General features: G+C 39.6%; 1 protein-coding gene across 1 annotated transcript in view; it reads right to left on the reverse strand.

The window, feature by feature from the left end:
• CDC14A (cell division cycle 14A) overlaps positions 1-21,471 on the reverse strand; it is a 55,447-nt gene extending 33,976 nt beyond the window's left edge. The window contains 4 exon segments of the mRNA XM_050306801.1: positions 3,465-3,557; positions 10,093-10,168; positions 20,656-20,746; positions 21,234-21,471. Coding sequence (XP_050162758.1) covers positions 3,465-3,557; positions 10,093-10,168; positions 20,656-20,746; positions 21,234-21,339 — 366 coding nt within the window. The 5' untranslated portion in view covers positions 21,340-21,471.
• Positions 21,472-21,911: the final 440 nt, after the last annotated feature.

A 21,911-nucleotide genomic window follows, 5' to 3' on the forward strand; every position in this document is an offset into this window, starting at 1 on the left:
AAGGAAACATTTCTCCACCACACCTCAATGGGAGATTTTCCAATACAAGTATTTTTTGATTCCTAACTGTCAATATCAAACTACTAATTAACAAAAACATCCAATTCAACAAGCTGAACATGTTACTGTGAGACCAACATATAGTTAATGTAACACCCTAAGCCAAGGTTCATTCTTCTGATTGGCTGCACTGGCTTAAGAAATTAGAATACAAGCACATATTTTTGAATTTCAATTCCTATTTGTACAGTACAGTTGGTCCTAAAATAAATCTAACTCAGAATGCATATTAAGCAAGTACTTCATTTACAAAACATGAAATTCATTCAGTTTGGGGTGGCATATTTCACATATATAAACATTTATTGTAAACCAAGCCCCACAGTTTTCCGAGCCATTTCCCTCCTTACCAGTTTACTTTGCCACCAGCATCTACATGGCCACTTTACAGCTCTCCACACACTTAACTGAATATAACGTACTCTAGTAATTCTTTTCTTAACCAAGACACAGATGAGTTCCTGATCTAAAAGCTCTATTCAGCTTTTGACCTTGAGCACATCAGAATATAGGTAAGTGATGGTCACTCCCAGAATATCTGCAATTAGCTTTTTGTCCCAAGTTAATGGGATTCTTAGCACTCTGTAAGATGATGTCACATTAGGTAGATTTTCTTCCATTTCTTCCTCAAGCATGGACAAAGCAGACAGAAAAGACAAGATAAGGATTAAATAAAACACAACAAATTGACTAAAATAAAAGTCTGAAAAACTCTTTGCCATTGTGCAATGAATAGATGGTCCAGAATCTCTTTTTCAACCACCACCTACTTGAATGCTTTGAAAGCTAGTCTAATTTTGGACCAAAACCCTCTATACAAACTGATCATCATTCAAAAGATCAATGCCCTAACTTGGAATTGTATTTTAGCCTCAAGTCTCCAATGTTGCTGCTCCACTCACCATGGTTCAGTATTGAAATGGATCAAAGATAAAGCTCCCCACAGCTGGGACACTATGCTGGCACAGGATGTGTAGCAATACTGGCCAGATATACCTTCTGGCAAGAAAACTCATACCATGTGTCCTAAAAAGCTTGCAGAATAAAAAGGGAATTAGTATTTTGCAAGCACACCTTAACACTTATCCAAAATATTGCAAATGCAGTTTGGATTCATCTTGTTCCCACCTGCACCTGCTGTTTTAAAATTAGAAGTATTTGGAACTAAAGAATCTGGAGATCCCCTCTGGAGCTGCTAAGTTAGCACAAGAGTTCTGTGAAGACAATCTAAAGCAATCTGCAGAAAGGTGTACGGAAGAGGCTGCACACACCACAGTGACTGAAAAGCCTTGGCACTTGCTGACCCTCCAAGGGAAGGATTCCAGGCTTGAGCAGTAGTGTGACATGCTCAGATTACCAGCAAACAAACCCTTAAAGTTTCAGGTAGGGCTGAGATGTCCAATTTAAATTTTTACATTAGGGGAAAACTCCTGCAAGCAAACCACTGAACATGCTATAGTAGTTTGCTATTACCCAGTCATTTGCTGCAATAAAACTACAACCGCAAGAACTCAACAGCTTTTCTCCCTTCCCGGCATAACAGAAGTCTAATAAAAGCTGTTACTACCAAAATATACAGTTAAAGTAATCATGAGAGTGAAATATAGCCAGCCCATCTGCTACCTGTAAGGAAAAGGAAAAAAAGGCTCACTCTTTCAAGGGTTTGCCACAGTGCAAAAGCATGTTTCATTGGGACTGCTTAAAAGTCAGATTTTGGCCCATTAATCAAGTTTTAGTCCCTGAAGAGTTGCAAGAGGTAACTACTACTTGTTTTTACAGGGTAGAGTTAAAGCTCTAGATTTACCAGGAGCAGCAAAGTGTCAAACATCTCTATTCTCTCTTCCCTCTGTTACATTTCTCTAGGAGTACAAGAGCAATCCCTGATACAAACAGACCAGTATTCCTCCTGCTCTTCCCTCCCAAAGAATTCAAGCCTTATTAGACAGAGTACACAACCAGCTAGGTGTTCCTTGGTTTCCAACCAGTAAAAAAATATACCCTAAGAATATGGAAAGAGAGACTCAGCTCACCATTCATCCATGTGTTATCAGACTGGTGAAAATGCACTCTCCTTCAAGATTTCTCCAAGAATTAATTATTTGATAACAGGTGGGGAGTTAAGTGTAATTCAGTTAGACCTACTTACTTTCTCTCATTGTCCTCCCAAAAACTACTAAGTACAAATTGAGTCAAACCAGGCTACTTTAGTTTTGGTATGCATGAAAGGACTTGTGATGATATTTCAAAACAATTTCTAAAGACTTCTTTTTAAGAAAAGACTAACTGCTGTAGAAGGCTAGATTAAAAATCCTAACAACTAAAATCTCCAAACAGATGAAAGGAAAAGCAGAACAACACTAGCTTCCATATAGTCTCTGTTGTTCCTGACAAGATTTTCCAAAACCCAGTAGCACCCTGTTTCTGACCTCACTGATCAGTTTGTGTTTTAGTCTTGGTTATTTATGAGGAACCTCTGCATGATCAGGGAAGTCTGCACGTTCTTCTGTTCTTGTAACATTTTAAATATTTTTTTCTTTATCTCAATTTGTGACAGAAGTAAATTTTGTGGAATTCTTAAGAGCAAGGACAATATTTTAGCAACTGGGCATGATTAGACCAAACGTACTGGAAGTCCATTGTAAAAACTGAAATTTATGAAATGCATCTTCCCGAGATGCAATTTACAACCAGGCAAACTATTACCAGTGAAGTTTTAAGACTTAACTTTCACTCAAACCACTTATTAAACTATTTTAATAGCTATAGGGCGTAAGAAGCTGTTTAATGGAACAATCTAAGTTGCATAATCACCATTGGAAACCCATTCCTAGAACCTGATCCACTGCTTTCCACGTTTCATTTTACACTTAATGTTTTAACACCAGGACAAATAAACCAAGCCTTCTCAATTAACTTTCACATATTGGTAGAGTTCATAGCTAAAAGACTTTCTAGTCTCAAAAAGCTGGTACAATCATAGAAAATTAACTGAGAAAAGAAATCAGTTCAATAATCACTATGCTTCTGGTCTAGTAACTTAAGAAAGGCTGTGAGAAAAATATTTCTCCTTCCCACTGGGAATCTCGCTCCTGCCATGAGAAGCAATTGATCCTAAGACAGCCAAGTTTAAAGGTAAGTTTGTGGTTTAATTTTCAGCTTTCAAGAAAATGGTATCCTATGGAAAACAGGCACATCATCTGCCAAAGCCATTCCATGTTTAATAAAACAAACACAGTTAAGGGGTAAAGACAGGGTTTCCCTAAAACTCATGGAGCAGAATTTCCAAGGACAGCTTAGAGAAGAATGAAATGACCATCTGCATCCATGCCTCAAGAAGCTGTTTTACACACAGCAGAAGTCTCTTAAGGAAGGTTAGAAGTATCCATGTGGTCAGTAATACTTACAGCATATGCACCTATTAAAAATGCTGCATTTGCTCGTTTCCGCTGGTCAAAACTGGTGTAGTACACTATCTTCTTTCTTGATAGACTGAAATACTGTTTAAAGGAAAAAAACCACCATATTTACTAAGAGAAGAATGCATTTTAAGAACATTTCAAAAAAATCTCTTTTCCCAAACTGAAAAAAATAAAAATTAAGAGATTCTTAAAATTAAAGGAGAAAAAAATTACTGATACCCTGAACAGTCTTCTTAGATCACAGATAAGAGTACAGGGAAGCAGCCACTGTATCAGGGCAGATCTCTTTGTTAGCTGTCAAAAAATATCCTATAAAATGCAGCTGAACTAAAATGTTCAGTATAAAAAACTGATTTTTCCCCCAAGTTTAAGTATTTGAAAGAATAGCTTATGAACACTGATTAAAGACATTGACATTTACAGATTAAAACTTCCTCCTATATGTTGAATCTCTTTAGCATATAATTCTGTGGAGAAGACAAAAGAAAAACTGAAGCAATCCATCTAAAAGGCTCTTTGTAAGTTAAAACACACTTCCATATACACTGCCTAAAAACAGGGTAAAGGACATCTTTAGAAAGCTTCCAACAGCAAGAATTTATTTAAAGTGGGGAAAAAAAAAGAAAAAAAAGAAAACATTGCCTGGAAAAAAAGGCTAGGCAAAGACAAAACTATCAACACTTGCAATTCTTCTTTCTTTAGGAAGAAAAGAAGCCTCTGTCAGAATCCTGTGGACAAAACTCCCATTGAAAACAAAACCAACATGCATCAGAAAAGAACAATAACAACAAACCGAAGCAAAAGTATTTAAAGCCAGAGACAAAGCTGTCACTTAGAAGTGCCAAGTTGGACAATTTACTGCATTAATAATTTTTTAGCTTCATGAATTGCTACACTTCCGTTATATTCTGCAAGACTATGATGCATGTTTGTCCTGACAGACTTACAGTACAACTCCAGTTTTGAGGAAGTCATCAACAAACATACTGGTTTCCGTTTCTAAATCTTTGAAGGAGGTTCTATTTTTAAAAGCTGCATGTTCTCTAAAATGCCCTCATACCAATGCTGCTGTTACCCAGCTTCACTGTTGACACTGGGGGGTGGAAGATAAGGTAACTGCTGCAGAACAGCGTTTTATTTGTTTAAATAGTGCCAGTTGTATCTCACTGCCAGAGATCCATGTCTACTCTCACCTTAACTCTTGTTGCAGATTTTAGAATAGCTTTAACCACAGAACTAAAATTTGCAAAAAAACCCAAATAGCTGATAAACTCGGGAGAAAACTGTTGTAGGAACCACAGCAAGCTTCTTACTCCCAATCCCCCAGAAACAACACCTTTAATAGCAGTTCTAACTGTACATTCCAGTCTGGTCTTGTTAGCCACAACTTCCAGAGGTAGAAAGAGTGAGAGTTCGTGCAACTGAGAGGGTCTAAATGGGACTGTAATTCCCAAAATAGCTGGTTGCTGTTGATTGGAAGAAGCTGTATCTAGAGACCAACAGCAACATCTCTCTCAGTGTATATGCAAACATACAAAGCACAAGTAGTTATTTAATTAGTGAAGTATTCAATTATTATTAAAACTTGACAAAATTAATCCCAGTATTTTAAGATTCCTCCCTTCTTCCCCCTCCTCAATTTTTTAATTTTAGTGTTCTCTAACTGCAATTCCACCCATGATGTGTAGGTGGGATAAGATTACAGTAGTTATGCAACAGTGACAGAACTTCAATTATAACTTATTGACTACTACTTATTTTAAAGGAAAGTTCTTTTCAGCAGTTTGCAGTTCATCAAACCCACTATTTTAAACTGCAAAGCTAGCTAGCCAGAAGTTCTTTGTAATGAGACCATAGTTCTTGTTCTAGTTTATAGAATGGATTTTTTTAATCATATGGGTGTATCAAATCATTTCAGTTTTGAGACACTTCGTACCTAAAGCAGAGAAAAGCTGAAGTTTCCAGAACATTTAAATGAAAACAATATATCAGTTTTATTGCATAATTTTCAAAATGTAAGGGTTATATGACATTCATATATCCTGACTAAAGCTTTAACACAAAATTGAAATCACATTAATTGACATTAACAGCTTCTAGCATAGTAACCAGTGGAAAGTGGCAGCACGATTTAACTTTTCCAAAACCTATGGAACAAACCACTGTTTTTATCTGCCCACTAGTTACAGAAAACCAAGTTTTACAGTAAGTGTTTCCTGAAGTGTCAGTGCAATGCCTCTGTTAACATTAACATGCAAATTGACTACTCAGTACACTTGCACTATCAATACTAAGCTATATGATCTACTTTCCAAAATACTGATTTTCTGACCATACTTAATAAGCTCTGTGTCCTCCTTTGGACAGGTTCAATGACAACAAGCTTTCAAGACAGTTCTGGAAGGTGACCCTTTTTACAGCTCCAAAGCTCCACCGGAACGGATTATGGCTTTAGTTCCCTGAGACACTGCTCAACTCTGAAGAACCAGGACTGTTTCAAAAAGAACTTTTTCAAAACAGGTTATCCTACAGAATAGCAAGAGTTCGAGGTTACATAGTTGTGAGTAATCTTTTTTCCTAAAACAAAGGTACACACTATGAAACATTAGGAGTATTTTTCTTTATCAGTAAGAAAATGTTAGCAGTTTCACACATCACTAAAAGACAAAATGTAACAGCATCTCTCAAGATATATCCCAAAGGAACATACTAAAAGACAGTCTTTTGAATTAAAAGCAGAAGTTCCATGGAAAGCATGCCAGGTTTTGGTTTAGGTGGCAAAACTAACTTATAAGGTGTATGACAGGGTTCCACAGAACATGTTATTTTCACTTCAAGATTACTTTTTTTTTAATAATAGATAAGTTCCTGTTTCTTGCAGACCTCAAGAGAGATTTACTTGCAGAGAAACTGATGACAGGCTTAGAAAGTGCCATGGTAGACTGCTACTAGATTGACAGCTGTGTAAAATCACCAGGTTATGTGTCAGTATTTCATATAAAGGATATGGTTTAACACAGTTGCACTGTTCAAGCAAGAAATTACTGCAATGTGTTTGATAAGCCTATGTATCTATGCAAATTATATTTTTATAGAGATATATATATATATGTAATATGTGCATGTAAACAGCAGTGAATACAAGGGTGGCAAATTTCACAGATAATGATTTATGTGCACTCAACCCTGTCTCAAAATCTAGGCTGTCTTAAGGAGATGCTTTCAATTACTACAGTTCCAACAGTTTATTTACGTTAACAAATAAGCCAAACTCCTCTGTGATTCAGCAGCAATACAGTTAGCACACAAAAATTGTTAACCCCATAGTTCATAATCCTGCCAGTGCTTTTCCTCTCCTGCCTTTGATCTTCAATATTCATATCATTTACATCACAACACTCTGATCACCTCTGCTCCTGGATTTATTGAGAATATGTAAGGCTATACACACATAAAACACAGAAGGTTTTTTAAAGCAGTTTTTATGAAGTCAGTTGTTTAAACAGAAGAAAAAAAAAAATCTTTCTTTCATAAATGAATCCCAGTTGCTTAGTCAAGCATTTTTCCCCCCCTACAGAATGCAAATTACAAGTAGAAAGATAGCACAGCCAAGCATTTTTTCCTTGCTGTTGACTTGGATAGTCAAAATCATCTCCACAGCCATCGAAGCATTACAAACAAAGTCTGAAAGGTTTTCCTGTAATGCATAACCAGGATTTTACCTCAAACTTTCTTGGCAAATGGATATCTGAATAAATTCTTCAGCTCTTCAAAACAGAGTAATTTATTGTTTTTAACATCAGTCAGCACAAAGTTGTCACAGTTTACTTTAAAATGTTGGTCTGCCATAAGCACATTTCAAACTGGTACCCTTCTCCATCCTCACCAGTCCCACAAGAAAGGAGAGAAGAAAACAGAAAACTGCCTCCATTGCCTAACCTCTCCCAAACCAGAAACAGATACAGCTGAAAGATTTGGAAGGGAAGTTTGTGCACTTGCTTGTTTTAATGAGATCTTATACTCTCATTTCTCTGTTCCTATTCACAGAAGTTTCAAAATTAACAAGCTTAAGTCTTAAATTCCTTTTGAGACAGTATAGCCATACAAAACCCATCACATTTGTAATTTTGTTTTTGTGCCACATTTTAAGACTCTTTTCTTAGGAGAAGCACATGAAGTGCTTACCCAAGCAAGTATATACCAAGCCATCTGGGCTTAAGCACTGCGATTGCCTCAGAGTCCAAAAAGTGTTGCAGTATGGCAATAGCAACCATCCCACGATAATCTGCAGCATCTTTTACTTCCTTTGATCAAACACCTCTTGCTGTTGGTCACAGGGAACCCTTAATGCAAGGATATGCAAGCAGCAGGTGGTCCCAACAGGACTCACTCTCTCATTAGTCCAGTAGGTACTTCCCATGACCTGAACTTCTGCCTTACTCCCACTAGTTCAAGCCTCAGAACTCCTCTGGGGGACATTTGTGAAGGGCAGACATGGGAAGATGAGGTGTAGAAGGGTAGAAATTGTGAATCCGTAATTCTTGACTAGCAAAGCTGAGCAGCAGTCCCTTAGCTAGGCCTACAGATGCCTGCTTCTGCTACATGCAGGTACAGGAACAGGTACAAGCCCTGGGACTTGGTCTTACAAGACTACTTACCCACTGCAGGTAGTATCTAAAATAGGTCACAGTCTGGCATATATTTTAACTATTAGAAGAGCAAATCTTACATTAGTTGTACTGGCCTACCCCAGGGGTACTACCAATCAGCCAGACTGGAACCTATTCAACTGTAAGTTTCTATACCACTTTGGCAGTATTCCAAGCTTTAGCTGTTTGATTTCAGGTATTACTTTCAAGTGGTTGCATTATCAGGTTACTCTTCCCTCTTACACAACAGTAGTTTAAATTAACCTATTTGGAATTAGCCTCTGGCAGCAACAAACAGCATCTCCTCCCAGAGGTGCTGAGACTTCTCCGTCCTGGTCCTCACCAGCTGTAATCTTCACCTAGCAGTGTCAGTATGTTTGCTTTTTTCAACAAATGTAAACATTGCACTGAAGTGACATCACAGTTTGTTAAATCAGCCCTGCAAATATCAAAGCCAATAGTTCAGTTCCAATTTAGCTCCCTTGCTTACTTTTTCCATGATAATATCCAACCTTCATGCTTACAAGCCACTTCTGATGATTAGCTTGCCTCACTCAATGCAGATGATGGTCTTACAAGAAGAATAAAGACTGTAGAGACATTCCTGTTCAACACTGAACCATTAAAAAAAAATCCCAGGATATTTATTAGTTGTGTATTTATTTCCTGGGTGAACCTCTTGGTATCTGGGCTTGAGATTGAAGGCATTCTGGTTCAGCTATAAAACTATGAAGACACTTCAACAGTAATACATGAGACTGTACTCAGGTCCCAAACTGATCATAGTCTTAATCCGAATCTGGAAAAGACAGAACTGATCTCTCCAGTTTCCAAGGGCACAGGGATGTTAGAATAGCAGTTTTATTACTGGCTCTTCTCTGGAGTAACTGCTTCACAGAGCAGTTATATATATTTGAGTTATTATATAACTCAAATAAAAGGTCAACAACAGGAGAATTAAGGTAAAAAAACCAGATTCCTACTGAGTGAGCATCTTTGGTCACGTGTTTGAATGGGACACTGGCACTGGAAAATGGGGTGATAACACAGTTATAAGGTCTCTTTAGTGTTATCACTGAAATGGCAAATCCAATGTTTTCCCAATATGAACACATGCATTCAAAATTAGAAATAGTAGAGTTTAACTTTTTCTCTTTATAAATAATTTTTTAGAGTAAGAAGAAATGTACATTTTCACTAGAAGCACTTTCTTTTGCAAAAAGTTCACAGCAACTCCATAAACCCCTAAATTTGAAGAACCTCCTCTTAAGAACGTGTGCAATTCAGCATGCCCCTGAAAGTAGCAGATAGCATCAATCCACTTGCCTAAGTGTTTCATTTGTGCAGCAAACATTAGCCCCAAAACATAATGTCATTTTTGATAAAGGGACCCTCTGAACTGCAGCCCAAGTTATCACATCTGTTGTCCCATTTTCCCCTTCTGTCAGTAACAGTTCTAATATTTTATATCAAAAAGATTTAAAATCTGTTATATTTAGTGAAGGGTCTCCTCACTATTTGCCCAGAAGTTACATTAATTAGTACTTTGGAATTACAACATGTTTCATTTCTTGAAACTGATAGATTTTCTACACATGCTGCAAATCAATTCTTCACAGGTCTTTGGAGAACAGGTCAAGTCCACAGTTACACATTCAGTGCACTGGGTCTGGCTGGGATGGAGCATAAGCAGTGGTTTTTGTTACTGTTGTCTTTAAAGTGTAAGGTTATGAAAAAAGGTGAACACAGCCCTCAGTGCCTCACTGATAAGCAACAATGAAGGTATAATCATTTTTTTCACTCTTCAGAAGGAAAAGAACTTGGAACAAAGAACATCCTTCAAGTTTAGCAGTCACCATCTAGATAATGAGCACCTAATCACCACTTTCAAACTGGATAAAGTTATTTCAATTTCAAAACACACACACAAAAAAATAGGAACATTGTTTTTAAACAAAGCTTACCTTTAGTTTCTTATTTAGTTTACAGCAGTATCTGTATAACATTGCCAAATTTAAAGGTCCAAAATCTCCATAGAAACTGGGGGAAAAAACCAAAACAAAAAACAGTGTTATTTATATAAAAGAACTAAGCAAATTTCAACACTCACGTTGCTGATAATTAAAGCTGCAAATTAGTAACTTCTGCAGGATACAGAGTAGCTAATATACATGGAAGAAGAGATAAGTCCTTCATTGCTCATTTAAGAGGACAACAGTAACAATTTGAACTCATTTGTAGCTTCAGTTTAAGATATTCCAGTAACTGCCTTTCCCATTATATACACACACTTAAATGCAGATTTTTTTCTTCATCCCATGATATGCAGTCTGGTTTTGGCCAAAACTACGGAGTAAAGAATACCAGGACATGATCTACACTGAAGCCATGCTGACATCATCCTAGATACAGATTCTACAACTGCTTAAGATGAAAATATATCAGTACACAGTACTAGGAATAAGCTACATTGAATTTCTTGTGGGTAATAAATTTACTGAATTATGTCCAGTCTTGATGTCTGTCTGAAATTTAAGCATATTTCTTCATATCCCATCCTTCACTATTTCAGACATTATATGTTACATATACACTTTACATCTAATTATTTTTCCCTTTGTCCCCCAATCCTTGTCTCTAGGCTGTTCTTCCAATTTATTATTTATTTCATGTTGTCAATATCAACTCCTCAATGTTCTTGTTTCTTTCCTAGATTTTTAAACATTACTATTACATTTGAAGCAACAATTATTTGCCTGAAGGTAAGAGCTAGCAGATGCAGTCTGTATAGGAAAAATAACTGCCCAACAGGAATTCCTGGCAGGGATTCACAGTGCTCTTCCTAGCTAACTCTTCATACAGGCACCTTCACAAATAACAGCAGCCTTTATGCAAGCAATTTATAGCAATCTCTTCTAGAGCTTTCCCCCTCTCCATTCATTGTGCAAAACTGCTCAAAATTTAAGCTTCCCCCAATAGTTTTCCCTTTGTGTATAGAAACCTTTATCTTGATGATTCTTTTTGGTGCTTATAACTTCATTAATATCCTCTTCCCCACATCCTCTCAAATAAGAAAGTCAAGAGCAACGCAAAAAAGAGACAATTGTATTATCTGATCACTATCTAGGACAAGTAGCCTGCCTTTCTGCCACACCAATGCTATTTCAGTATCATCTACTTTACAATATCAAGTAACAATGTAAGTGTTGGTTAAGATTCAGTTCAGCCCTTCAGAACAAAATATTAAGATGTAATTACAGAAGCTAATTAGCTGGGTGAAAGAGCAAGCTATCCAACTACCAAGACTTCATTTGCAGGTTGCACAGAAGTAACTAAAGAGAAAAATGCAGTGGCAGTAAAGCAGGGCTTAACTTCAGAACTCCTCATCTCAGCTAAGTATCCAGATACAGTCAGCAGTTACAGATATTTTTAAAACAAAACCCTCAATATAGTTTTTCAGAGGTGAAATAAAAGAGTTCTAAGGACAAGTATGAGTTATGACAAAAAAGAAATTAAAGCTGGAGCTCTAACAACACTGTTGCTTCTAGAAAAGCGATATAGAAGGCTTACTAACACCTTTTCCCCTACTGCTGCACTAACACCTCCTCCAAATAAAAAAACCTCCACCCTGTCTTGCTCCATTAACTTTATTCTTTAACATAAATATATGATGGAAGAGTAGAACTTAGAATTTAAAGACTATTTTGGAAAAATACTTTTTAAAGTATTGTGAAAAAACATGGAATGTGATAGTTACTGTAACACAGAATACTTTTTTAAAACCATTGAGAGTAAAGTAGCTGAAAGATTTAATGAAATACAGTTTACCTAAAGAACTGCAGAACTTTATAAGCCAGGCTTTAGGATAAGTTTTTATTTTATTATTATTCATTTGCTAGAATTACATCAATGATTAAATTCAAAGAGAAGAAGTATAGGAAAAGTACATGAAAATTAATTTACATATTTATACACAACACAAGTTACCACTTTGGTGGGCGTAAGGATAAAATACGTTTTAGTCTATCCACGAAGTAATTGTATTTCTGCAAAATGAAGCTATTAGGCTTCTCAGCCATCAAGTTAAAGATGTCACAATCTTTGGCTGACTACTTCTCCACCACTTATCCCCATTAAGTACAGTGTGCTTCTCTTAACACAGGGGAGGTCGGGGCAGAAGTATCTGTGTTTAAGACTCTGGTTCTGTCACCATTTGTCTATGCTGCAGAAACAAGAAATTCCTTAGAATCCAAACACAATCATAAGGAAAGGTACTTTTAGTCACTGCTGCACCAGCATTACTATTAGCCAAAACCACTGCCAATTCCCAAGTTATTTACATAACACCATGTAAGCAGTATAAACCAGCCACTGGCTTCACTTATAAACCACTGGGGTTGACATGTGAGGCAGAAAGGTCAAGTTACATGCATAATTTTAACTTTCTCCACTTAATACCTCTAAAGTGGAATAAGTTGGATTATCCTTTTTTTAGTGGGGCTAAGTGAAACAAGTGCTTTACAAACCTCCAAATCAGAGTTCTCCGAAAGATAATACAAAGCTCTGTACTGAAGTCAGTGAACTCTGATCTACAAAATCTTTCTTCAACTTACATCCTTAGACCTAAACACAATTTCTGACATGTTTACGAAGGGTTTAATCTTATGCACCCTCATTACTTTTTCTATAAAAGCCCATTTGTATACTTGAATTAGACACTTCATCCTGACTCACCCAGAGGATTTTCATCTTAAGCAGAGAATTCTGACATACAGTTAAATGTAAGCAGAAGATCGGAAATGGGGAAGAAATGACACACCAAGGCACCATCCGAGTAAAGAATTTTATTTGGCAAAAGCTGAAGACAAACATAAGAAAAAGTGAAATCCTATTATATGATAGTCATGATAACAATCCACTCATTTTACTTCCACCTTTTACATCTAGGTATTTTAACAATGCATTTAAATATAGTAAGTCAGAATGTCTCCGAAGCCTAAGCCAGTTAAGAGAGAATCACTTACAAAGGAGGTGGGAACCACATGAGGAGTAGATGGCAGGTATGATATTAATTAACATTTAATTATATTTTGTTTTAATCAAGTACCTAGATGATAGATGAAATTATTCTTCCCCCTCAACCCATGGAGGTTTGCTATCCTTAGGCTTCTCAAACTAAGTAGCAAAACCCCAGAATACACTAGATGAATATTTAAATAGTCTGCTTCAAAAATACTATCATGATGCTACCTGGAAGCAGTAGCTAAAGTTTCTGGTATCTGTATTCTCCTTAGAATAGATTCCTAGAACCACTTCTTCCTATAACTTATTACAACATAAGATCTGAGGCATTTGCTATACTGTATCATAGGAATGGTCATCCACCCAGAAAGGTCAGCCCATAAAGGGTTCATTGGTCTACTCTGTCGTGCAAGCAGCTACTTGCACGTAAATTCTTCCGGGGAGTTCACTGGAATGCAGCCCACAACTCTTTAGACAGGAACACAAGCCGCTTCTGGCTGCAGTTCCATGGGAGGCCACGCGAAGGCGCCATGAGCCAGTTCACACCTAAACTGGCACCTCTTCTGCATGGAAAAGTCACTTCTCACTAAGCATCTGAATACCTGACCATGGACTTTCAGAAAAATGATAAACAATTTTCCATCTTGAACTATTGGATGGTGAACATGCTAAGTTGGAAGGGACCCATCAGGATCATCAAGTCCAAGAATCACACTATATGCCTAGGTATTGTTCAAACACTTCTTGAACTGATATCCAACCTAAATCTCCCCTGACTCAGCTTTATGCCATTCCCTTGAGTCCTGTCACTGGTCACAAGAGTGAAGACATCAGCACCTGCCCCTCCACTTCCCTTCACATGAGGATGTTGAAGATGGCAATGAGGTCTCCACTCAGGCTCCTCCTACCCAGGCTGAACAGACCAAGTGCCCTCAGCCACTCCTCATAAAGCTTCCTCTCCAGACCCTTCCCCATCTTCATTGCCCTCCTTTGGACACTCTCTAAGAGCTTTTTTACATTGCAGTGCCCCAAACTGCACACAATATTCCAGGTGAGGCCGCCCCAGTGCAGAGCAGAGCAGGACAATCCCTTCCCTTGACCAGCTGGTGATGCATTGCCTGATGCCCCCCAGGACATGGTTGGCCCTCCTGGTTGCCAGGGCACTGCTGATTCAGATTCAACTTGCCATGAACCAGGACCTCCAGGGCCCTTTCCACAGTGCTGCTCTCCAGCCTCTGGTTTCCCAGCCTGTACACACAGCCAGAGTTACCCCATCTCAGGTTCAGAATCTGACACTTACCCTTGTTAAATTTCTATGGTTGATGATTGCCCATCTCTCTAATTTGTCAAGGTCCATATTAACATCAGTCAATTGATCAGGCCAAGATATCAAGTTATCTTCCAAGAATAAAATGCACTGCTTATGCCTTACTCTAGATCCCTGATACTTGTTCCTACACATGGAAACACCAGAGCAGTAGTTTTCTATTGCCATTCACTTCCCATCAGGGCCTGACGTTACTGATGTCATTGGTTTAGTAACTTGAAAACAGAACCACCATTTAACAACTGCATTCATTTTCTGGAGTATGTGCCCCAGAAAAGGAGTACAACTATTCCCCAAAGTACGAAGTTTGCCTTCTTGAAGACTAGCAATCCTATAAAGTCATTTATCTGCCAAAACAGGAGCCTCCCCAAGCTTGAAATTACTCAACCCAAAAGATAAAAGCCAAGAACTTTGTAAAATAACAAATATACAGCTCCCTAACTGCAAAACTTCACTTATTTTTCAGCATTTTACAATTAAAATTTACAATTTTACAACTAAAATTAAGCAATGGGACTGAATTACACTAACAGAAAAATTCTCCACTTGCTTCTCCCTCCTTTCCCAGGCTGGAACATTCAGGTCACTGCACTCCAAGGGCCTTGCTGCATCTGCTCTGAGTCTGGCCACTAAGCAGTACAAGAACTGCAGAAGTGGCCAAGAGGCTATCCCAGGTATGTGCTTCAGATCATACGCTGAACACATCTTACACACAACAAAGTTCCTGGATGGGCATCAAGAGGATCGTCCCACCCATTCATTACAACTTCACTGCTAGTCAGGAAATCCTGCCTATTCAATCTTTCTCCAACTTCTGCTTCCTAGAGTGTGTTACTCCTCCCTACTTCTCAAGCACACGAAAAAAGGTGTGATACTCAGCGGCACAGTTTCCCTGCTCTAGCCCAGTGATTCCAGTAACACGTGAATTGTGAGGAGCTTTCTTATCTGGGCTGAGACAAAATCCCTAACGCTTAATACTGCTTAGGGATTGCGTGCTTCTGAATAGACAAAGGATGATACAGCAAATATAACCCTGGAAAAGTCACCTCACTGCTTGCATTTGGAGGTAGGAATAAAGTAGAGGCTCTCTATTATTCAAAAAACCCCGAGGTATTAACTCCATTTCTTCGTGGAACTTCCAAATCCTCCTCAAGATCCAGATTCTTCACAATCCAACAAGAACTCATTGATTTAAGTTAAAAGATATTCCAAATACATCTTTTTTAATGCAATGCTCCTTGATATCAAAAACAAGTTATGAAGAGGTCCTGCTAGAAGCCTAGTCTCTTTGGAAAAAAAAAAGTCATCTTAACAGAGGTCAAGATACTCATATGGGGTTTCCTGCACCAAGCTACACTCCTGCCCAATATAAAACTGGAGCCTAGAAAACAGTTCTGTTTTATCCCAGTATCCTTTTACTGGGGGGAAAAAAAAAAAGAGAGAGAGAAAAATTGCTCAATACTACTGGCAAATGCTTTTATCTTTTACATATGAAAAAGCAAAGACCAATATGGTATGCAAAGACCAATGCATAGGTATAAAATTTATGAAACTGCTAGACTGAAGAGCACACCGCAAGTGCTAAGGGATAGCACTTTACAAGTATCAAATGTGAAATTATGTCAGAAGTTTGTGTCTGAAGGAAAAATTGACACTCCCAGTTCTTAGACCTTCTGGTTTAATTTCTGATGTGAAATTAAAATTTCTCATTTTAAGATGGAAAACAAAAGAAAGCTGGAGTATTATTCTTAATACTCACCTGTAAGAATTCAACACACAGAAGTTTTTCTCCTCTGTATTTGCATTCACAATGATAGAAATTAGAAGTTCAGAAATTTCCTTTTTTTATTTTGGACTTCAGCTTACGAGGTTGTCCTGGTCATCCAGTTGTCAAGGTCAAGTCTTCAAAAGTTACTGGAGTGAACAAGAAAGCCCCTGTTCTCTGTGAAGCAACAGCTCTGATTGTTGGAACAAGGCTAAGTTTAAGTTTTCTGTTTCCTTTCAAATGATATAAGCCACAGAACGATGGAGAAGTTCAGGTTTCTTATGCAAGTGCTGTTACTGAAGAGCCACAGAAAAGAAGCATTTAGCCAAAGCAAAACCAGACAAGTTAACCCTTCCTCTACTCACAGGAAACTGCTTCTTTGCATATACACATGCAGTCCTAATTGAATATTGTTGTGGCTAAGCATCTGAGAATCCTATGCTATTGCCGCACAACCAAAGTAGCTAAGGTGAAGACTGCTGTGAAATGGGCAAGTAACATATCACAGCTTGAAAGAAAGCTTCAGTGTAAAGCATAGGATACACTGAGACCATCATATGAACTCCTTTTACACCCTACACAATGTCAGAGATTAGATCTGCAAAGGCTGTTTATACAAGAGATCCAAAGTGAGAACAAATGACTGAATAAAACCATTATGATTTATGAAGGCTGCCATTACAATTTACCAGTAAGAAATTCCTGTTTCACAATATTTAGATGTTAATTTTGCTTGAGAAAGCTACTCAACAATAAAAAGGACATTAAAAATTGCTTTGATAAAACTATGAGAAAGCCAAGTTAACCAGTCAAGTGCAGTCTTCTCAATCCAGATCTGTTTACTGAAAGGTGAAACATGAAAGACGCTATTCTTAGAGAATAAAAAGCTTCTTACTTAACTGAGGTTTTGCCAAGGCAAGGCTTGTCTATTTGCCAAATGACAATCTTCATCAAGCTGGATTATTTCTCATTAACTCCATTTTTCTGAAGTAACAGTTACCTGCACTATATTACCCTGAAAGATTGGGTTCCATCATAAGCAGTAGCTCAGACTTTCTCAGGAGGAAAGTCAGAGTTTCAGAAAACCTCTGACAAAATCTTACAGAAACATTAAAAAGACTTCAGAATTTTATAATTTCATTCAGGTTTCTCGTTCTCTTAATTGAGGCATTTACATACCATTTCCCTAGCATAATAGGTTCAAGGTTAAATTGCAACACATTTAACTAAAATAGTGACAGTTGTAGTGAGTTCCTAGTCAGGTAGCATTTGAGATAGGCTTAAATGCTTTTAAGAACACCTTCATTATCTTTTTAAAGTGTGCATGTTTAAATAAGACAGTGTTATGAATTCACTAGAACAGCTGAAAACTTCAAGTGAAAACTGAAGGCTAAAGTGCTCAAGATTACATAACCACACTTTGTGTACAATTTAGTAATAAACCACGTGACAGGTTGCAAGAGCAAGTCAGCACTTATCAGACCAAAACTTCCCAAACCATTAGATTTAGCACTACGGCTGCTTTGTTTAATAAATGCAGTATACTACTAGTGTACAAAATTACTTCCTTACATCTCTCCAAAGAGTGGGAGAAAAAGGAAGCGAGGCAGCAAATTTTTAAGTACTGCATGATCCAATAACAGGCCGTCTGTAATCAGACAACTCCAAACCTACATATTCATGAGGTTTTCAGATAAGATACCGCTTCAGTGAAGAAACTGACACCTCTGTAAAGTCAGCTAAATAAAATTCTGTAACGAGCTAACAGAAGAAGGCCCACAGAAAAGCACTTTATTTCTAAGCACAGTGAATTATCTTTGTCACTACTGTGATATATCTAAACAAAGTTAAGTCAATAAAAAGTTGTATTGACATAATTGCATACCTCACAGGTGCTGAGGATTTCATACCTGAGTAGACATCTCCTATCCTCCTCCTCACAACACTGAACAGCTCATTTGCTAAAAAAGCAGAACTGGCCATGAAATTCTGATCACAATAACCCAGGTAGGTTATTTTGAATTAAGACCCTGGAAACCACTGTTATGAGCTAAAGCACTTCAAAACTCACTTCCAAGTATTTACTTTGCTATCGTGTAACAAATACTTCCAACCACTTTCTCAGAAAGAAGGCTGCATTTTTGATAAAATGAGCAGAAGATCTGATCTGGTGTATTAAAGTTATTTTCCACTACTACTTACAGACAAGCCCTGACACGAAGCCCCCACTTTGTGTGCAGCCTGTGAAACACAAGAGTGTGATGTCAAGCTTGCTGAGGAGCATAAGGGAAGCTATAGCAAAATTAGTATTTCCCCAAGAACCAAGTCTTGAGTTTTACTCCTCGATTTGCCTCTACCTTTCCGAATTCAGAAAGATATTAAAGAGTTATATAAAATTGTAACCCTAATGACACCTGCTTTTGCTTCCCTGAGACCATATGAACTTCCTTAAATATGAGGGGGAAAAGAAGGGGGGGATAAAATGAGGCATGGCTTTACTACTAAATATTGCATACACTGATAGTGATAGGTGCAGCAAAACAAATATCAGGGGAAAGTTTAGCAACATTATGCAAAAGAGTTAGGTTATTATAGAAAATTCATTCATACCACCTGGTAACTGTCAATTTCTACCTCATATCACATTTTAGTATTTTGAGAGCGCAAAAGTGAGAGTACTATTATGGTATCAGACCTTTAAAACAGGCAAAATAGATTAGGAACTGTCAATTCAGAAAATACACCATGAGTTTTATGTCCAAAATCTTTAGATGTGCTCTAGAAAATAAAGGAAACTGCTTTCTTCCATTATCTGGTAATTATATGTGATATCAGGTTACACCTGGTGTGTAGTTAACAGATAACTGGGTTAAGGAGTATACCTATGGAATTTCTGTTACACGTTAAAGAAAATTACTCCCCTACCCCCTCAAATTTCTCTGTACTTCATATTATTTTTTTAATATGACACTGTCCTTACACAAAATACCCCAGTAACAGTCCTTGGTTAGCACAATTCTCTGTAACTAACAGTAGAGAAGTGCTCTCCCTCCTTACCCACAAGATCAAATGCCACCTAAGATTCCTTCACCCTTCCTAGAAGCATATTAAGAATTAAAAAAAAAATACCTTAGGTCAAGCATAACACAGAAGTCAAGAAGAGGAACAAGTTTCTTTCATTAAAGAAAGTGGAACATTTTCACGCAACACAAATTGCTCAGGACCTTCCCCACTTGAATTCTGCTTTCAATAGTAGGTCAGTCTTGCCTTGGGGTACTCCCAAGGTGCCTTCCAATCTAAATTACTTAATGATCATAACAGAACCTACTCCCAGCCCAAGTAGCTGATTATAGAAGTCAACTTTTGGCACGAATCATTAGGAACTCCAGTAGAAAATGCACAGCTTAAGATGAGAAAGACTCAAAAACATGTGTAGAGAAGACACCCTGAATGCAAGCTGGGCATAGAGCGTAAGCTAAAAAGCAAGGAAGATTGGTTTACAGCTTCACAGGAACAGTGCTGAAGTCACTATAGAAGTGAAGGAAGAATGGTTGATGCTCACAAATTCTTCAACCCAGATGGAAAGTTCCACTAAAAATAGGAGCACACTTTTTGTTTCACTTCTGCTACAGCAACGCCTTTGTTAAGTAGATAGATAAACCATCACACGTGAAACAGTTGAGATGGGAACACAATGCAGAGCATCCACTTTTTAACCACAGCACAGTGGTTACTTTACTTATTAAGTGTATTTTACGTCCTTTAATAGTTTTCACAACTATAATCAATTTTACTTTTTACTTTCTATGTGCAGTCAGTGTTTTCCAAACACATGAAGCTTTACTTCACAGAAAATACTTTTTCTCCTGTTCTAAAGCTACAAAAGCCATCAGGAAGTGCTACCTCAAAACCTTCTTATAAAACAAGTTGCAGATGCTCTTTAAAAACACTTTTAAATACTGCGTTCTTAAAATGCTGTATTAAAGATGATCACTTCACAGCCTCTATATAAGAAAATAAAGGAAACTTAAAACAAACTATTGTTTCATCTATTCATGCCAAATAAGAATCTTCTATTTAAGATACCATTTAATAAAATGTAAATTAGTCTTAAGAGATCTTCTCCAGGTTGTAAACAAATCTTACAGGGCTCAGATATCCTTCTCCCAGTTCAACCATAATTTAAGCCATTTAACTGGCCTTGCAGCTATTTTTGTGGGTCTTTTTTGTAACAGTAATCTTGTTAAACTAGTTTCAGCTCATAAATAAATATATTCGGGCAAACTTTACACTCATGTTCTGTGCAAGTAACTAAATCGGGCAAAAAATATTCTACATAGTATCAAAGTGTGTTGGGAAGACCCTCAGGTGATCACTTTGAATATGCAAAACGTAACAGATCACAACACTTACTTTTCATAGACCAGTTCCTCATCCGTACAGAAGTAGTGGGTATTTACGGTACTTTTCGGTTTATTTCGTAAAGTAGCGAAGTACAACCGATCTGAAAGACAGATTAGGGCAGGGCGTCGGTGGGTGCGGGCAGATGCCCCGCCGGCTGCCCGGGGCCCGCCCGTCCCCCCGGGCGGAAGAGGCTCCGCCGCTCCTTTTTCTGCTGCGTGAGCGGCGGCGGGAGCGCCCGGACCGCTCCGCCCGCGGGCCCTGCCCCGCAGGGCTCCCCCCAGGCACCCTCGGGAGCGGCCCCGCGGGCAGGGGAGGTCCCAAACCCGGGCTCTGACCCCGGGCACAGCCGCACGGAGCAACAGGTGCCGGCCCCGCGCCCTTCCCGCCGGGGGAGCGGGGGCAGGACCCGCCGCGGTGCGCCCGCGGCAGCCGGGGGCGGGCAGCCTGCCGAGCCCGCCAGGGAAAGGGGCCGAGCACGCAGCAAAGCCGGGGCAAGGAGGCGGGAAAAGCCAGCGGGTTTCCTCTCTGAGGGAAGCCCCGGGAACCCCCGCGGGCAGGGGACGGGGCGGCTCCGGCCCCGCTCTCACCTTTCACGAACTCCGAGGCTCCCCCCAGCACTTCGGAGGCAGCCGCCGCCGGCTCCATCTTAAACAGGGTGCGGAGCAGCGAGGCGCGGGGCGGCTCCGAGCTCATGGCGCTCTCGGGCAGAGCCGGCGGGGCCGGGGCGCGCTCGCTGGGACCCGACCCACTGCCCGGAGGGGCCGCCCGCCGGGGCCCACGGTGCTGCGAGCGCGGCGGCCGCAGCCCGCATAGGAGCGGGAGCGGAGCCGAGAACGAGCCTGGGGACACGGCGGGCAAGCGCCCACAAGGACTCCAGCCCCACCCCGCCCCCAGCCGGGAGACGCCCCCGGATAAAGCGGCAGCGGGCGGTTACCAAGCGACCGGCGGCGCTCTGGCAACCGCGTTACGGAGCCTTTGTCTCGCCCGGCCCAGGGCTGACGCGGCCAGTGACCAGCCCCCCCGCGCTCGCCCGCCGGCCCGGCAGCGCCCCTGCTCCGCCAGCCAAAGTCTCTGCGCCCGGCGGGGCTCCGCCCTCCGCCCCGCCTGCCCTGCCGCCCACCGCCCGGGCAGCGCCACCGCGCCCCGCTGCGCTGCTCGCCGCCTTTCCCCGCCCGGGGGCGGCCCGTGGTACAGCGCCCCGCGGGCACAGGGCGGGGGCCGAGGTGCAGCTCGGCGGGGAGCGGGGCTGGGCCCGAGCGGTGCCT

This window comes from Myiozetetes cayanensis, unplaced genomic scaffold (genome assembly GCF_022539395.1).
Source record: "Myiozetetes cayanensis isolate MyiCay16 unplaced genomic scaffold, myiCay2020 scf12, whole genome shotgun sequence".
NCBI lineage: Eukaryota > Metazoa > Chordata > Aves > Passeriformes > Tyrannidae > Myiozetetes > Myiozetetes cayanensis.